The 15,347-nt window shown below is 45.3% G+C and overlaps 1 protein-coding gene across 2 annotated transcripts in view; it reads right to left on the bottom strand.

Moving 5' to 3' along the window:
• FIRRM (FIGNL1 interacting regulator of recombination and mitosis) overlaps positions 1–15,347 on the bottom strand; it is a 3,285,109-nt gene that overhangs the window by 3,117,108 nt on the left and 152,654 nt on the right. Inside the window, exon 2 of one of the 2 annotated variants that reach the window (XM_086964357.1) lies at positions 7,667–7,716. In XM_086964357.1, the coding sequence (XP_086820483.1) occupies positions 7,667–7,716 (50 nt within the window). Of the gene's footprint in view, positions 1–6,032; positions 6,073–7,666; positions 7,717–15,347 lie in introns of both variants that reach the window. The other variant, XM_086964349.1, reaches the window with a different exon arrangement.

Raw genomic sequence — 15,347 nt, forward strand, 5'->3', positions numbered from 1 at the left:
ACCAGGACATCGAAAGGGCATTCCCCAGTGACCCTCGATGGTGTTCCCTGCTTGCGTAACACCGGCATTTCTTGTTCCCCGGTGTTGCAAACAGGTCGATCGCTGGGGTCCCCCAACGGGAGAAGATGTCCTTGATCACTGCGTCCTCCAATTCCCACTCGTGCGAGACTGCTCTCAGGCGGCTTAGCGTATCCGCCTTCGTGTTGCATACTCCTGGAAGGTGTTCTGCTACGAGTGTGATGTTCTGCGCTATCGCCCATTCCCACAGTATTTGGGCTTCCTGTGAAAGCAGTGGCGATCTTGTGCCTCCCTGCTTGTTGACGTAATGCATTGCGGTGGTGTTGTCCGTCCGCACCAGGATTGCTGAATCTGTAATCCTTGGGAGGAAAGCCAACATTGCCAGTCGAATAGCTCTTAGCTCCAGAACGTTGATATGTAGATGACGTTCTTCCGGAGTCCAGTGACCACTGACCTGGAGGTCTTGCATGACCGCTCCCCAACCTTGAAGAGAAGCGTCCGTGGTAATGACCTGAGGAGCCCTTGCAGCCTTGAAACTGAGTCCCACAGTGAGGTGAGATCTTTTCATCCACCATGAAACCGACCGTTTCATCCGCTGGGTTATCGTCACCCTGTCGTCGAACGAACCTTCCACCTGTCTCCACTGAAGGTCCAGCTCCTCCTGCAGGGGGCGCATTCGCAGTCTGCAATGCGGAATCAATTGAATACAGGATGAAATCGACCCTAGAAGAGATTTGTACATCCTGACTGTCATCCAACTTCTCCTTTGGCAACGGGTGGCTGACGATATGAGTTTCATCTGTCTCTCTTCCGATGGGAAGGCTTTGCACTCCTGAGTATTGAGTATCGCTCCCAAGAACTTCACCGTACTTGCAGGCTGAAGAACTGACTTTTCCTTGTTGAGTTGTAAACCCAGATGAATAAAGAGGTTCAAACACGTGTCCACTGCCTTCGATGCCTCTTGCAAGCTTGGGGCCTTCAGCAGCCAGTCGTCTAAGTACGGGAATACTTCCAGCGACTGTCTTCTCAGAAATGCCGCTACCGGTGCCAGCACCTTTGTGAATATCCGAGGAGCGGACTTTAATCCAAATGGGAGCACCATGAACTGGAAGTGACTCTTGCCTACTGTAAAGCGAAGGAAACGTCTGTGAGCTGGATGGATCGGGATATGAAAATAGGCATCTTCCAGGTCTAATGTTGCCATGTAGTCGCCTGGGTTCAAGAGGCGCAATATGTCCTGGAGTGAAATCATCCGAAACGATAGTTTCGTGAGATAGGTGTTGAGCTCCCTCAAGTCCAGGATAGGACGCCACTTTTGTTTTGTTTTTCGGATCAGAAAAAATCTGGAATAGAAACCTTCTCCCCTTTGTGATAGGGGAACACGCTGAATCGCCCCTTTTTGAAGCATTTGTTGAGCTTCCTCTTGAAGAAGGTTCAGATGGTTGGAAGCAGCGGCGTGGGGAGCTCTTGTAGGTGGAAAGTCCTGGAATTCTAGAGTATGCCCATTTCGGATGATATTTAATACCCACTGATCCGATGTAATCTCTTCCCAGCTGCTCAGATGTTGTGATATCCTGCCGCCCACTGGAGATCCCAGAAGCGGAGGAACAGTTGGCAGAGTCGGGAGGCCGCTATTGACGCTTGCCAGCGTCCTTGCCCTGACGCCCCTGTCGTCCACGAGCGTTCTGGCGAGAGAAAGACTGGGATTGCGACTGCCTCTGATAGTATTGATTGCCGTACTGGGGCCTGTAAGACTGCGACTGCTGTGAATATCGCTGTTGCTGATAACCTCCTCTAGGTGAAGAGAAACCTCTTCCTCGTGCTCCACGGAACGGTGTCTTTCTATATTGCAGGTTCCCCAGAGCCCTTGCTGTCTCTGTGTCCTTCTTTATACCCTGTAGGGTATCGTCGACATGTTTCCCAAACAACATGTCCCCGTCGAAGGGCAAATCCAAAATCCTATTCTGGACCTCTGGCCGGAAGTATGTAGCTCTCAGCCATCCTTGTCGCCGAAGAACCGCTGCACTGCCTAGGGCACGGAAAGAGATGGTGGCGATGTCCATCGCACAGTCAATCATTTCCGAAGAGGAACGTTGTCCCTCCTCCAGAAGTTTCTGTGCTTCCGCTTTCTGGTCATCCGCTAGCAGATTCACATAGTGTGCCACATCACTCCACATCTGGCGGTCGTACCTTGCTAGGATCGCCAAGGCATTCGCCGCTCTGACCAGCAAGCTAGCCATCGACGAAAAACGCTTCCCAGCGTTGTCCAACCTTCTACCCTCCTTATCCGGCGGAGTCGTGAGGGTGGCCGAAGGATTCCGCGATTTCTTCTGTGCCGCCTGCGATATGACCGAGTCAGGTCTAGGTTGTCCAATCAAACAGGCGGGACTGTCATCTGGAGCTTTATATTTTTTCTCCAAGCGCGGAAGAGTTGGAATGACCGTCGCTGGGGTCTGCATCACTTTCTTCCCTTCCTCCCATATGTGCTCCACAATGGGAATCGAGCGCACGGCCTTACGGTATGCCTCTTTGAAATCGTATAAAAAACAATCTGTAGATGTTGTCGGCATCGCTAACTTAAAGCGCGCTGTGGCTCTTTCCATCAGGCTGAAGAAACCTCCTACATCAGCCGGAGGCGAATCGACCGGGTCTGGCACTGGTGAAGCCGGATCCGGAGCAATATATTGGTTCCATTCACTCTCTTGATCTTGGTTTTGCCCCGTTTCATCTTCATCCGAGGTATCCACTTGGACTTGCGGAGGATATGCCCTCTCATGTTCTTCCTGTGCAGGCCGCACTGACTGTGCTGCCACCACCTGCGGGTGAACCTGTGCTTGACCTTCCACAGGTTGCGACCCCTTCTTGCTCCTATACTCCTCCAGCATAGCCCTCAAGTCTGTCAAAAGACTTATAGGCATCGATACCATGCCCTGCTGTGGTTGGGTATCTTGGTATGCAACCTGTCTCTCTGGCCGCTGTTCCTTTTGATAATAATATTCCTCATCCAAATCCGAATCATGGTATTTCAGATTCAATTGTGATGGACTGTAAGCGTCCCCATACATCTCATTTTCCTCTTCTGAGTAGTCATCTTCATCCAACAAAAGGGGTGGAGGTAATGATGGTACCTTCCTTGGAGAAGTCATATCTGGGGTTATCCTCCTCCTTCTGTTGTTCTCTGGCGCTCCTGCCGTCAACGGCGTTGAAAACAAATCCACCGTTTCTATATTCTGAATCGTCGTCGACGGGAACGTCGACGAGAGTCCCTTCACCGCCGACGGCATCGTCGACGGAACCATCATCGTCGTCGGGTCCACCGTCGACGGGATCGTCGACGGAACTGTCATCGTCGACGGGTCCATCGTCGACGGGCTCGTCGACGGAGCTGTCGTCGTCGACGGGCTCGTCGTCCTCGTCGACGGGATCGTCGTCATCGAGATTGCCACCGTCGACGGAATAGTCATCGTCGACGGGATGGTCTTCGTCGACGTGGTGGTCACCGTCGACGTGGTCATCGTCGACGACGCCGTCGTCGATCCAGTCTTCGTCGACGGAATCGACATCGAGGTCCTCGTCGACGCTCTCGTCGTCGTCCTCGTCGTCGCTGGATGGCTCGTCGACGACTGAGGAGACAAAATCACCTCAGATGATTTAGAGTCCTTCTTGACCCCTGTAGAAGCCTCTACAGTCGGTTTTTTGACGGACTTGGCTACTTTAACCTGGTGGGAAGGCCCAGCCGAGCTCTCATCCAGTTTAGCCTTTTGCACCTGCAGTGCCTGCCTTTCCCTCTCCTTTACACTCACGTGAGGAGATTCGATAGGCCCTGGCTTGCCAGACCTATCAGAGGTCACACGCACAGCCTTTAAGGGGGGTTCAGTTGAAGTGTCCACAGACGAACCGCCCCTCTTCAATGAAGTCTTTGAAGATGTTGATCTGGCATCTTCCTCATCACCAGACACTACTTCCTCCCTCCTTTCCAACTTCCTGAGCCACAGAAGCAGCCGTCCTTCACGATCACGGAGGGTTTTAACAGACATTCTCCTGCATATACTACACTTATCGACCTTATGGTCTGGGTATAGACAGTAAATACAGTCTTGATGTTGATCCTCTGTATAAAGTCGTTTTTTGCCACAAGTGGCACAAGACCTGAAAAGGCTCTTCTTTTCCTTATCAGCCATGACAAAGCTGAAAGAAATCCTTAAAGAAAACTGTTTAAACAGTACCTCAAGTTGAAGTTAGAGCAGAGCTCTAAGGAGACTCCCTGTCACCAACGAAGCGGTAGAAAATCTGAGGCTCTGAGCTTTCTCAGGAAGGTTCTACAGGGTGAGGCTAATCTGATTGGTTGCTAAGGGGACTTTGGGTCTTTTTACATAATGACAGCAATAGGCTGCAAAAGATAATGAGGCCTAGGCCTAATTTTTTACCTTTTTACACCTATTAGGGTGTGTTTACCTAGGTATATATATATATATATTATTACCGAGGCTCCCATTCCGACGACGGGGAATGATACAAGCAATGGGAATCTATGAAAGTTCCAATACTGGAGTAAGTAGAGTTCCTCCACAACCCTTCCTTCTCTAGGAATTGAGCCATGCATTACTAATGGCTCTATTGTGTGGGGAGGCCCTTTGAACCTCCTTCTGGCCAGCAGAGTATTTAGCTGGGTTCAGTAGAGGGGACAAAAATCTAGATTAGGGCTATGGCTGAGCTAGGGAAATATTAAAAATCTTGCCATAAGAAGTACAGAGATCCCAAAATTGAAAATGGATCTGTACACTTTGTACATGTTTACCCTAAAATGTATATCTAATCAGTATCTCTAGGACCAAGTATCGCAAGATTGTGCAGTGGTTCCCATTTTGCCCATAAGATATAAGTGAACACACAGCCTATTCAGTAAGCACTACAGACCTACGCTATGAATGGCTTCTCACATTTTACAGTCTATACCAGTCAGCACCAGTCCCAGAAGGGTTCCTTCGACAACAGGCTCTCTGTGCGCAGATACTGGGCTGAGCTATGGGCTGAGCTAGACAGTAATCCCAAAGCTTATACCACACGTGCTCATGCATAACCAGCTCAGAGCCTCTTGACCCTAGTTGTGTACAAGTGGCCTTATCTTAAAAGGTGGACACTGGTGATGAGAACGCTCAGTCCGCTACCACAGAATTTACCGTAAGACTCAGAAAAAGAGACTCGCAGTAAAAGTTGAATACCGGGTAGTCAAAAATGCGAAGAATCCAGGGGGATTAAATGGGCAGAATCCGTTTCCAACAGAGGTTGTCAGACATGGAGCCATTCAAAAGAAGAGCAAGAAATACCAGGAATCCCTAAAAAAGAAACATCTGGTAACATCTGCTCAGAAATTACTACAAAAGGCTTTAAACTGGAAGCCCCAAAATGTTATTAGATTAGGAAAAAGATCAGCATTTTGTTCTTGGGATCGTAGCATAGGAAAATGAAAGTTGCACAGGTACAGACCAATAATGTCAGAATTTGGATGAATACGAGGGTTCTTATGCTATTCTGCATATTCAACAGTACTTTTAGACAGAGGATAGCATATTTAATAGAAAATACCAGTGCATAATTTGAGCTGGTGGGGCCCACCGGCACTCATTTTTGAACATCAGACATTTACCAAGAGCAAGTGAGAGAAAAATGAACAAAAGAAAGATAGAGGAAAAGACAGAAAAGCTGTCAGAGGAAGAAAGCAGGAACCTGTAAGAGTGAGATAAAGGGGCAGGGAGTGGCTCATGGGGGCGGGGTAAAAGAGGCATGAGGTAGAATAAAGACTATGCAGCCTCGGTATTGGGCCCTTCAACATTGAATTACACCAGACGCGGGCTTCTGATCAACGTTTTGTGCACTAGCACTCTTTTAGAAATTAAGCAATAGATAATACACCAAAAGTCTTAAAACATTTTATCTGCTCCTGCAACCAAGAGACTACCATGAAATGATTTCAAACCCTATACTATGAGGTTATCCTTTCTTTGCATACTTACGCATGTGCTCCCGCCAGTCTTCCGAACGCTGATAGAGAGAGTAAAATGGTTAAGGAAGCCAAATCTAAGCAAATAAAAAAGCTAAAGTGTCCAACAAGTCTGAATATACCAACATGCTAACACTACACTTCTACAAAACAAAACTCAAATTATTAGAATTTAGAAACACTTTTAAGCTGCAAGCTGGTGAGGAGTACGACATTTTGAACAGAATGCAATGCTTCCCGGGCCACCACAGCAAAGAAAGTGAGAACAAAAAATAAACGAAGGGAGTGAAAAGAAAACAACGTTTTTTGACAGAGAGGACATCAAAAGGTCATTCGATGTCCTGCAAACATTAACTCACTACGGGAAAGTTCAATGGTACAGCCCTGTAAGTAACTATCCGAATATGATTTGTAAATCGAACTTTACATTTAATTGAAGGTTTCAAAACACGGCGAAAAAAGTACAGAAGTCTTAATATGCAAAAAAAACCTCTGCATTTTATAGATCACAATTACAAGCCCTCCTAGAAATCACGTGTTGCAGACAACTTTAATAGGCAGGAGGTGTAAAGAAAAAAGAAAAAATCAAAAAAGCTTTGTTGTTAACATTCGTAGAGGAAGTTAGCAAGTGCTTCCTTCTGTAACAGCAATTCTCGGTTGACTTTCAAAGCAAACAATTGCTGAACAAATTAACACCTCCGTAGAAAAAAAGTGTGGTAACTGCTTTGGCTGGATTACAGACCAATGGTATTATTTTTCCAGTTAATCAATGCAAGTCTGACTTTTCCCCCAAAAAGGACGAAAGAGTTGAGAAGTACCAAAATGTGCTAAATAAACGCTATCCTTAACCTTGTAGTGGACTATGAAGAACAGCTACAGGCAAGCGTATCCACTTACTAACACAGTCAACACTTCTAGTTTTGCAAAGAAAAAAATAGTATGTAGTAAAACCGCTTGGTTTTTGGCCATGGTACTGGAACAATATTCAGAGTGGGGGTGCTGTCATCAGCGTTACATGACTGAACTATAGGAATTGTCAAATATCCAAGCACCACAAAAAGAACAAATATAGCAAATGAGCCACCCCATTTGGCAAGAGAGTGGTAAGGGTGTGTAGCATGTAGCTGGTGGTGCATTTTGGAGCATACTATTGCAAATATATTACTAGAGCATGGTATGGTAGCACATTGTAGTTGAAAGACCACACATTCTGCATTGTAAAGGCTACTCATTTTTCACAGTCACAGTTTCATTGATAATACTATGCAGTGGAGACAATGTGTGGAAATTGTGTTTCAGTAAATATTTGTCATTTGCTGATCAAGAAAAGTGTTTTGTTTGTTTTGATCCTATTAAAATCTTTGTTTCCATGCCCCTTCAAAGTTACAAAAGAATGCTTCATTTGTGCTGCCATAAATGCAGATTGTGTCTTAAATATTTGTACAATTAATATATAGGTTTTTAAACTGTGTTTGTATAAAAGAAATTACATCCTACAGCCTCTTTCACACCACAAGATAGTCACATCATTCAGTATACAAAATCCGTTCATTTTGCAATCTGAGAAACAAAGGAAAATACCAATGTCCATGTTAAAAGAATGAGCAGCTATTTGTCAAAAGTCATAGCCATATATCCTTAAAATGCCCGGATCAATAAAAAGTGGGTCCCCGGTCGAACTCGCACCAATGAACATCCTGAAATGAATGTCACCAACCATCACCCCATTAGCTACTGACCTAATTAACTCCTCCTTTTCCCAAGGTATTGTCCCGCCTAGCTGGAAAAAAGCCATAGTAAGAGCCCTACTAAATAAGCCACAGTTAGACCCCTTAGAGATGTCCAACTACCGACCCATCTCTCTACTACCAGGGATTAGTAAGGTTGCAGAAAAATTCTCTAATCAACAACTGTCCGCCTTCTTGGAAGCAGGTGAATTGCTGCGCAGCTCCCAGACAGGCTTCCGCCCTGGCCAGGGCACAGACACGGCCCTGATAGCAGTGGTTGAAGAGGCTAGGCGGATCTTGGACTCAGGAGGATCAGCAGCGGTGATCCTCCTGGACTTAAGCGCTGCCTTCGATACGGTTGATCACTGTATCCTTATCCAACGCCTCAGCAGTTTAGGAGTCTCGGGCTCAGCCCTGGCATGGCTAAAATCCTTCATAGACAACAGAACCTTCCAGGTCTCTGAAGGCAGCATGCGCTCCAAAACTATCCCTCTCTGTTGTGGTGTGCCACAGGGCTCATCCCTTAGCCCGACACTCTTTAATGCTTACATGTCCCCACTGGAAGACATCATCACCCCTTTTGGGATTAAACTCATCACCTATGCAGACGCACAATTGGTCGTCTCACTTAACCAATCAGAACACTGCTCCGTGAACCTTTGATCCAGTCTATCAGAAATCTTCGGCTGGATGAACAAATCCCTCCTTAAATTGAACGGAGATAAAACGGAGCTTATGCTACTGGGACACAAGACTACATCTATCCTTAACTCTATGTGGCCCACATGTATGGGAGCAATTCCCCTCCTAATAAGTGAAATTAAAAGTCTTGGTATGGCTCGACCAAGATCTCTCACTCAGAACCAAAGCAAAGAAAACTGCTGGCGTGTGCTTTGGCCTACTCCGTACTGCACGGAAAATACTTCCTCTCTTACCTCCCCACTCCAGAAAACTCCTCATACAGGGCCTCATCCTCTCTAAGTTGGATTATAGCAATGCCCTATATCTAGGTGCCCCAGAAACCACCATAAATAAACTACAACTTATTCAGAACTCAGCAGCGAGGCTGTTGACAGGAACATCAAATAAACTCTCAGCTAAACCCGCCCTTAGATCCCTTCATTGGCTCCCAATACGGGAAAGAATTACATTTAAATCCCTGTGTATCATGCACAAATCTCTCCAGGGCAAGGGCCCCCCCATCCTGAGAAGTCTGGTCAGCCCCTACAAAGCCAATAGGGCACTCAGATCCGATCACCTCTACCTCGCAAGCATCCCCAGAATAAAGAAGGCACAAACAGGAGGACATCTCTTCTCCATCAATGCTGCAAGACTCTGGAATTCCCATCCCCTCAATATTCGCATTGAACCCACTCTTCTGATGTTTTGCAAGCTCCTGAAAACTTTTCTCTTTCCCTAAAGTTTCCTAAAGTTCCGTCACCTCTGCTGAAATCTCTACTCATAGCGCTGTGACGCCCACGGGTAGCCACGCGCTTTATAAATCCTGTTCCATTCCATATTTGATTTCTTCTGTCTTTCACTCACAGCAAATGTACAGAGATAAAAATGTAAGCATCTCAATTACGAATTCACCTTTGGAACTCAAGCATGGTTATTTTAGAGTTGTGGCAGCACCCCTTACCCCTGCATTCAGCACCTATGGTTTCTGGTGCTTCTTGAAAAACGAAAAGATCATAGACAATTTTGGAAAGGGAGCAAGATATAACATACAAGTTTCTCCTTCAAAAAGCTCTTCTCACAAATGCTCCCATTTCTTAACTATATCATCTGGGTGCACACTGTTTTGATGTGTTGCATTACAGTACGAGAAGATTACTTACTGGTCGCTGTGAAAATTAGCCTTGAATACATCGAAAAAGGTAGGCAAGATATCAGCAAAAAACTGCCTTCTGTAAAACGACTGGCAAACATAACTATGGATGAAACATGCAAATCTACTGAATTGAATTTTCAGCTCATTTACTCGTCGATGGAAAGCTAAGTCAGTCTCTGCATACAACTCAGACCAGGACGTATTTTAACACTAAAAAATGAACTTTGTTTGTCCTACACATCAAAAGATTTTTTTCATATTAGCATACTAGCTGGCATGCTTGTAAGGAACAACTATGAGTTTACATATTGTGCACAATGGAATTAATGCGCTGCCTTAGCTCCCAGCTTAAAAAGCTACCTTCTGAAGACAACTTTCTTCTGTTTTTTTTTAAATATCTTTATTGGCATTCAATATGAGGCAATATGGCATTAATAAAAGACCGTTGTGGGTTCGCATGATGCAAACCGTAGTTACAATATAATTCCAACATTCAGTGCATGAAAGTACATGCCATATTTTCCTAGTTCGCAAGTTATCACCCGGGAAAGCCATATATGAGTGGTGTAGTCTAACCATTGCCCTAACAGAAAACTGAACAATTGAACAACTAACGAAACTCTACTCAGTGTCTCCAACAGTATCTCTCCCAAGGCTCTGCGGGAATCATTCCTGCATCGGATCAGGGGCTGGAGAATAGGAGGGGGAAGGGGCCCGGGCCAGATGGTCTATGGCAACCCACGTCTCACAACTGGTTCATCTTTAGCTCAATGGCTCGGTCTCATCCTTGTCGCCTAACTGCATCAGGTTTCTGCTACTTCCTATTGTGCCATCATGCTCACTAGACAACACTCTCCGGGAAAGACTGTTACTGCTGCTCAAACTCAATGAAGGAGCAGTTTCTTACTTGTAACTCCAGTTCTGTAGTAGGGGTATCTCTGTTATAGTCATAATCTAGTGAATAGTCCCGCCCATGTGCGTGGACCCCGGAGCAATCAAAAATCTCTTAAGCTGTCTTCAGTGCAGTCATGCATAGACACTTAAGAGAAAATGAAAGACAATAATGCAGCCTATATTCACAAGGCTACACTGTCCAGTACTTCAACTAGAAATGCAAAGGATATTCCACCAATATCACATTTAACACAGTCTGCTAAGTTCCACCAATAGAGAAACTTCCCCTTCACAAAATCCTTGGAATGATAGAGAGGAAGGGACGGACAGACAAGCCTCATAGGCTGCCATTATGTGTCTTGATAAACGGCTACCGTGCCTTTAAGGAACTCTCCAAAGACCCTTGGTATCCCAAGATGCACAGCAATAATCCTTTTACTTTCAGTTCTTTTTGAAGGTGTATAAAGCAAGGCCTGTAGCATACATTACAGTACCATTTTCTCCACCAGGGAGGAGGGCCGGCGCTTATGACTATAACCAAGATACCCCTACTACAGGACTGGAGTTACAGGTAAGAAACTACTCCTTCTGTAGATGGGGATCTCTGTGTATAGTCCTAATCTAGTGAATAGAATGGCAAGCCCATCCCCACAAACAATCCGGCGGTGGAGAAAAAGACAACACCACTACTGTGCAAACAGACTTCTTAACGAAGCCTGCCCAACCTGAGCATCTGCTCTGGCTTTAGAGTCCAGACAGTAATGCTTAGCAAAGGTATGGACCGACGTCCAAGTGGCAGCCCTGCAAATCTCTGCAATGGGAACATTTCGAAAAAAAGCTGTTGTAGCTGCTTTGCCCTGGTAGAATGAGCCTTAGGCTTACCCCCTAAGGTCTTGTTCGCTTTCTGATAACATAGCTGGATACATGACACAATCCACCTAGAGATGGACTGTTTAGAAGTAGCCAGACCAGTCCTGACCGACCCATAGTTAACAAACAATTGGTCGGACCTACGAACCTCCTTGGTCTTATCCAGGTAGAATTTCAACACCCTTCTGACATCCAGGGAATGAAAACGTTGGTAAAGTTATAGTCTGATTAACATGAAAATCAGAGATCACCTTAGGAAGGAACTTAGGGTGAGTACGCATGACAACCTTAGCAGCATGAAATACAGAATAAGGTTCCTGGCAACACAATGCCTGAATTCTATTACAAGACCGGAGGCTACATTATGCATTAAATCTTTAATGCAGATCCCAGCAGCCGCATCACAATACAAAGGTTCCAAATGGAACAAAGGCAACAGCTAAATGCCATGAGCCAACAACACACAGCCTCTTTTAAATGCGGCTCCCAAGCAGATAAGTTTGACTTTATCCTTTCCTTATATTTCTGTTTCTAGAAATTTGACATGTATTTACTGCATTTGTGGTTGTTTTTGGCAATTGTTCATGGGGTGTGGGTTTAGGGTGTGACTGTTTTTCCCCCGTAGACCCTCACACTCCTCCCAATACCAGTCTCTAATCTATGGAGATTTCCCCCATTTGTTTCCCCTGATGTGTATGCCCCTCGGTGATGTTGAGTTTGATTGTGTGCTTTGCGACACCCTTCGCGAACTTTGGGAAACGATATGAGAGGCGAGTGTATGCGAGGCGAGTATCTCGTGATTCACGGTGTCTGTGCGTGCGCTTGCACGCCCTAAACTCGGCGATAACCATCGTTTAATTTAATTTAACTTGAGAAATCCTCATCCGTAGCTTCCGGTTACGGCCGCCTTGCTCTCTCACGTTTTCGGACGAGGAACACGGAACACTTTGAGGAATGGCCCTAAGCAACGGCGACACGTCGTCCTCACGTTGCTAAGGGCATTTCTCTACTCCTCCGGCTCACGCATGGTTTGACAAAGGCTGGAGGAGGGTTGGCATAACAACGCTCGAGCCTCACGGAGACTACGCGCTCGAGCCAATGATTTACTGTGACAGTTTGGCATCGTGTGGAGCAGTTTGTTCTTAGCGAGGAGAAATTTATCGAAAAGGGCCTTCTCTGTTATAAGCCAGTGTTCGAAATTTTTTGTCCTTCACTTCCCCCGCGACGTTCTTATTATTAATAGCCTGATTGATTTAATTGCTAATTTACTTAAATCCTCTCCATTATAATTTGGCATAGCTGTTTTTTAGCTTTCAGTCTACACTGGCATTAAGTCCTTACACAGCTGATTTATGTCTAGCTCAGGCTCAGAAGGGGCTGCCGCCCCTACACCAGGTTTGGGCAGTGAATCCTTTAAAAAGATGCTCAAGATGGAGATTAAGTCTTGTATGATGGAGAGCCTCTCTCACATCAGGACTTCAAAACGCCCCCCTCAAGAAGAGGAAGCAATTCAGTGCAAGAGACTAAAGAAGATCAAGCATAACTATGTGGGCATGGGAGGTCTTGGCACCTCATTGAATAAAAGAGGTCCTAGCACCTCGAGGAGTGAGGGAGGTCTTCGCACCTCGAATCATATCGGTGTCCTTGGCGGCACAAAAAGTTCAGGTTTCCTAAGCGACACACTCATAGGAAATGCTCATTATAGCTCGGATGACGTTATAACTCTGAATTTATAGACTAATATTTCAATTCAAAAATACTTTATTCGGATTGCAAAAAATCCATAAAAGCAACACATTTACAAAAAATACATTTAAAATAGTTACGAAACTTCCACAAATAGTTAAAGGCTGCAGATATTATACAAGCGTTAATGTAAACAATCAATATGATTCAATTACTAAAGTGCAGTCCAATTTACTAAAGTGCAAAGGCATGGGGAACTGTAAGGCACATAAGCATTTCATGGAGATTCCATCGATTTGTGTGTAGAGAAGATAAATTTCAGAAATGAACTTACACGAAAAATCAATTCAACACTTTCTAGTTTTAAAAGCATGGAATAGGATTGAGTCAGGGAAACTGGTCTTTGTTTTTTAACCCCTTCGATGCTCATGACGAGCTCAGCTCGTCATGAGGCACAGTTGAGCTGTGCTGATGACGAGCTGAGCTCGTCATGAATAAATGTGATTTCATAAAATTCAGCACCGGAGGGGAAAACCCTTAGCAGCCAAGGTGTTAAAATATGGGGCTAAAAACCACTTGATTTATTTCATATAAAATTTACAATTAAAAAAGAAGTGTAAATCATTTTGCCTGCTGTGTCCATCGCAGGGGCAGGGGCATAACACATTTCCAGAGTTCATCGTGCTGTGGCCCATTGGGAAGCAAAGTGAATATTTTATGATCCCAGCTCTCAAGCGATATAATAACGATCTTTCCCAGTTGGTCAATGGAAGTCTTAGATATAAAGGGATTTGTTGTGGAGATAAGTCGTTGTTTATATTGTTCACATATGATTTGACAGTTTGTTTTTGCAATTCTATCTCCAACCTCTTTTCCCTGAAGAGGGCATAGAGTTCAATTTGTATATCCTTTTTGTCCGTACTCTTAATCTGGGAGGGATCGTTAAAAAGATGGGTTTTGCCAATGCTATTTAGGCTTTCCTTTGTCGCCCGGAGCCACGGGATACTCATACCTTTGTCACAGGCTAAACATTCAGACACAATTTCCTGTGTTAGGGTAGCACAGTGATTGGCCCAAATGGCCAGCCAAAATAATGCAGGCCGCGTGGCAATAAAGTCAGTTATATAGGGCAGGTGGAGCTCAGCGTGGCAAATGTACCCGGATGAAGAGATTGGGGCTCCAAGAAGTTTCCTGCATAGCCGGTTCTCTTCTGTCTGCAGGCTAGATGTTTTCACTATCCCCCCAAATCTCAGCGCCATAGGTTGCTACCGGGACACATTGCAGTCTGTATATTTTCACAATTGCCTTAGTTGTTTCTGACCTCTTTGGCCGTGGCAGGGAAAGGATTGAATTTATGGCCTTTGAGAACTTGCCTGTGGCGTGGGCGAGATGCCCACTCCACAGGCCGTTCGCAGCAAAGACCATGCCTAAATAGGGGAATAATTTAGTAGAGTGCAACTTCTCTTGTCCTATGGAGATGGAATTGAGTTGTTTGGCCCCTGGCCCGCAGGTCATAATAAACGATTTTTTAAAATTCACTTTCAAGTCCAAGTTCCCCATAAAATGTGCAAAGTTCTTAACCAAGGCACGTAGGGCGTTTGGTGTTAAGCCCATGATCACCGCATCGTCGGCATACAGGAGTGCGGGTAACAGTCTCCCTTGGATTCTCGGGACATCCGTTGTCGTCTTTTTCAGGGAGTCACTCAATCCGTTTATGTAAATGATGAACAACAGGGGTGCTAAAACGCACCCCTGTCGGACGCCTCTTTCTACCTTGATTGCCCCTGAAATCTCACCCTCCATGCCAATTCGTACCTGAGCTTTAGTGTCTGCGTGTAGGTAGGCTAGAAAGTGTACCAAAGGTTCATCAAGGCCATAGGAGAGAAGGGTCGCCCACAATTTTGACCTGTTCACTAGGTCGAATGCGGATGACAAGTCCATAAAAGCTAGATAAATAGGTGAAGCCCTAGCTATGGTGTATTTGCCTATTATGAGATTAAGATTCAGGCATTGTTCTGTTGTCCCGACCTTACTTCTGAAGCCCATTTGGCATCTGTCCAACACCCCTGCTTCTTCGGCCCAGTCATTCACTCTGTTATACAGCACCCGGCCCAGAATTTTCAAGGTGTTGTCTAAGAGTGAGATGGGCCTATAGTTTGCGGGGTCAGATCTTTCACCTTTTTTGTAGATAGGCACTATTATACTTGTGGACCAGGTGTCAGGAATGGCGCCCAGCGGCAGGCAGTTGAAAACATTAACCAGAATGGGTCCCTAAAATTCTGGTTTGTGTTTGATTAGGTCGATTGGGAAGCCATCC

Source organism: Lissotriton vulgaris, chromosome 1_1, assembly GCF_964263255.1.
Source record: "Lissotriton vulgaris chromosome 1_1, aLisVul1.2, whole genome shotgun sequence".
Taxonomy (NCBI): Eukaryota; Metazoa; Chordata; class Amphibia; order Caudata; family Salamandridae; genus Lissotriton; species Lissotriton vulgaris.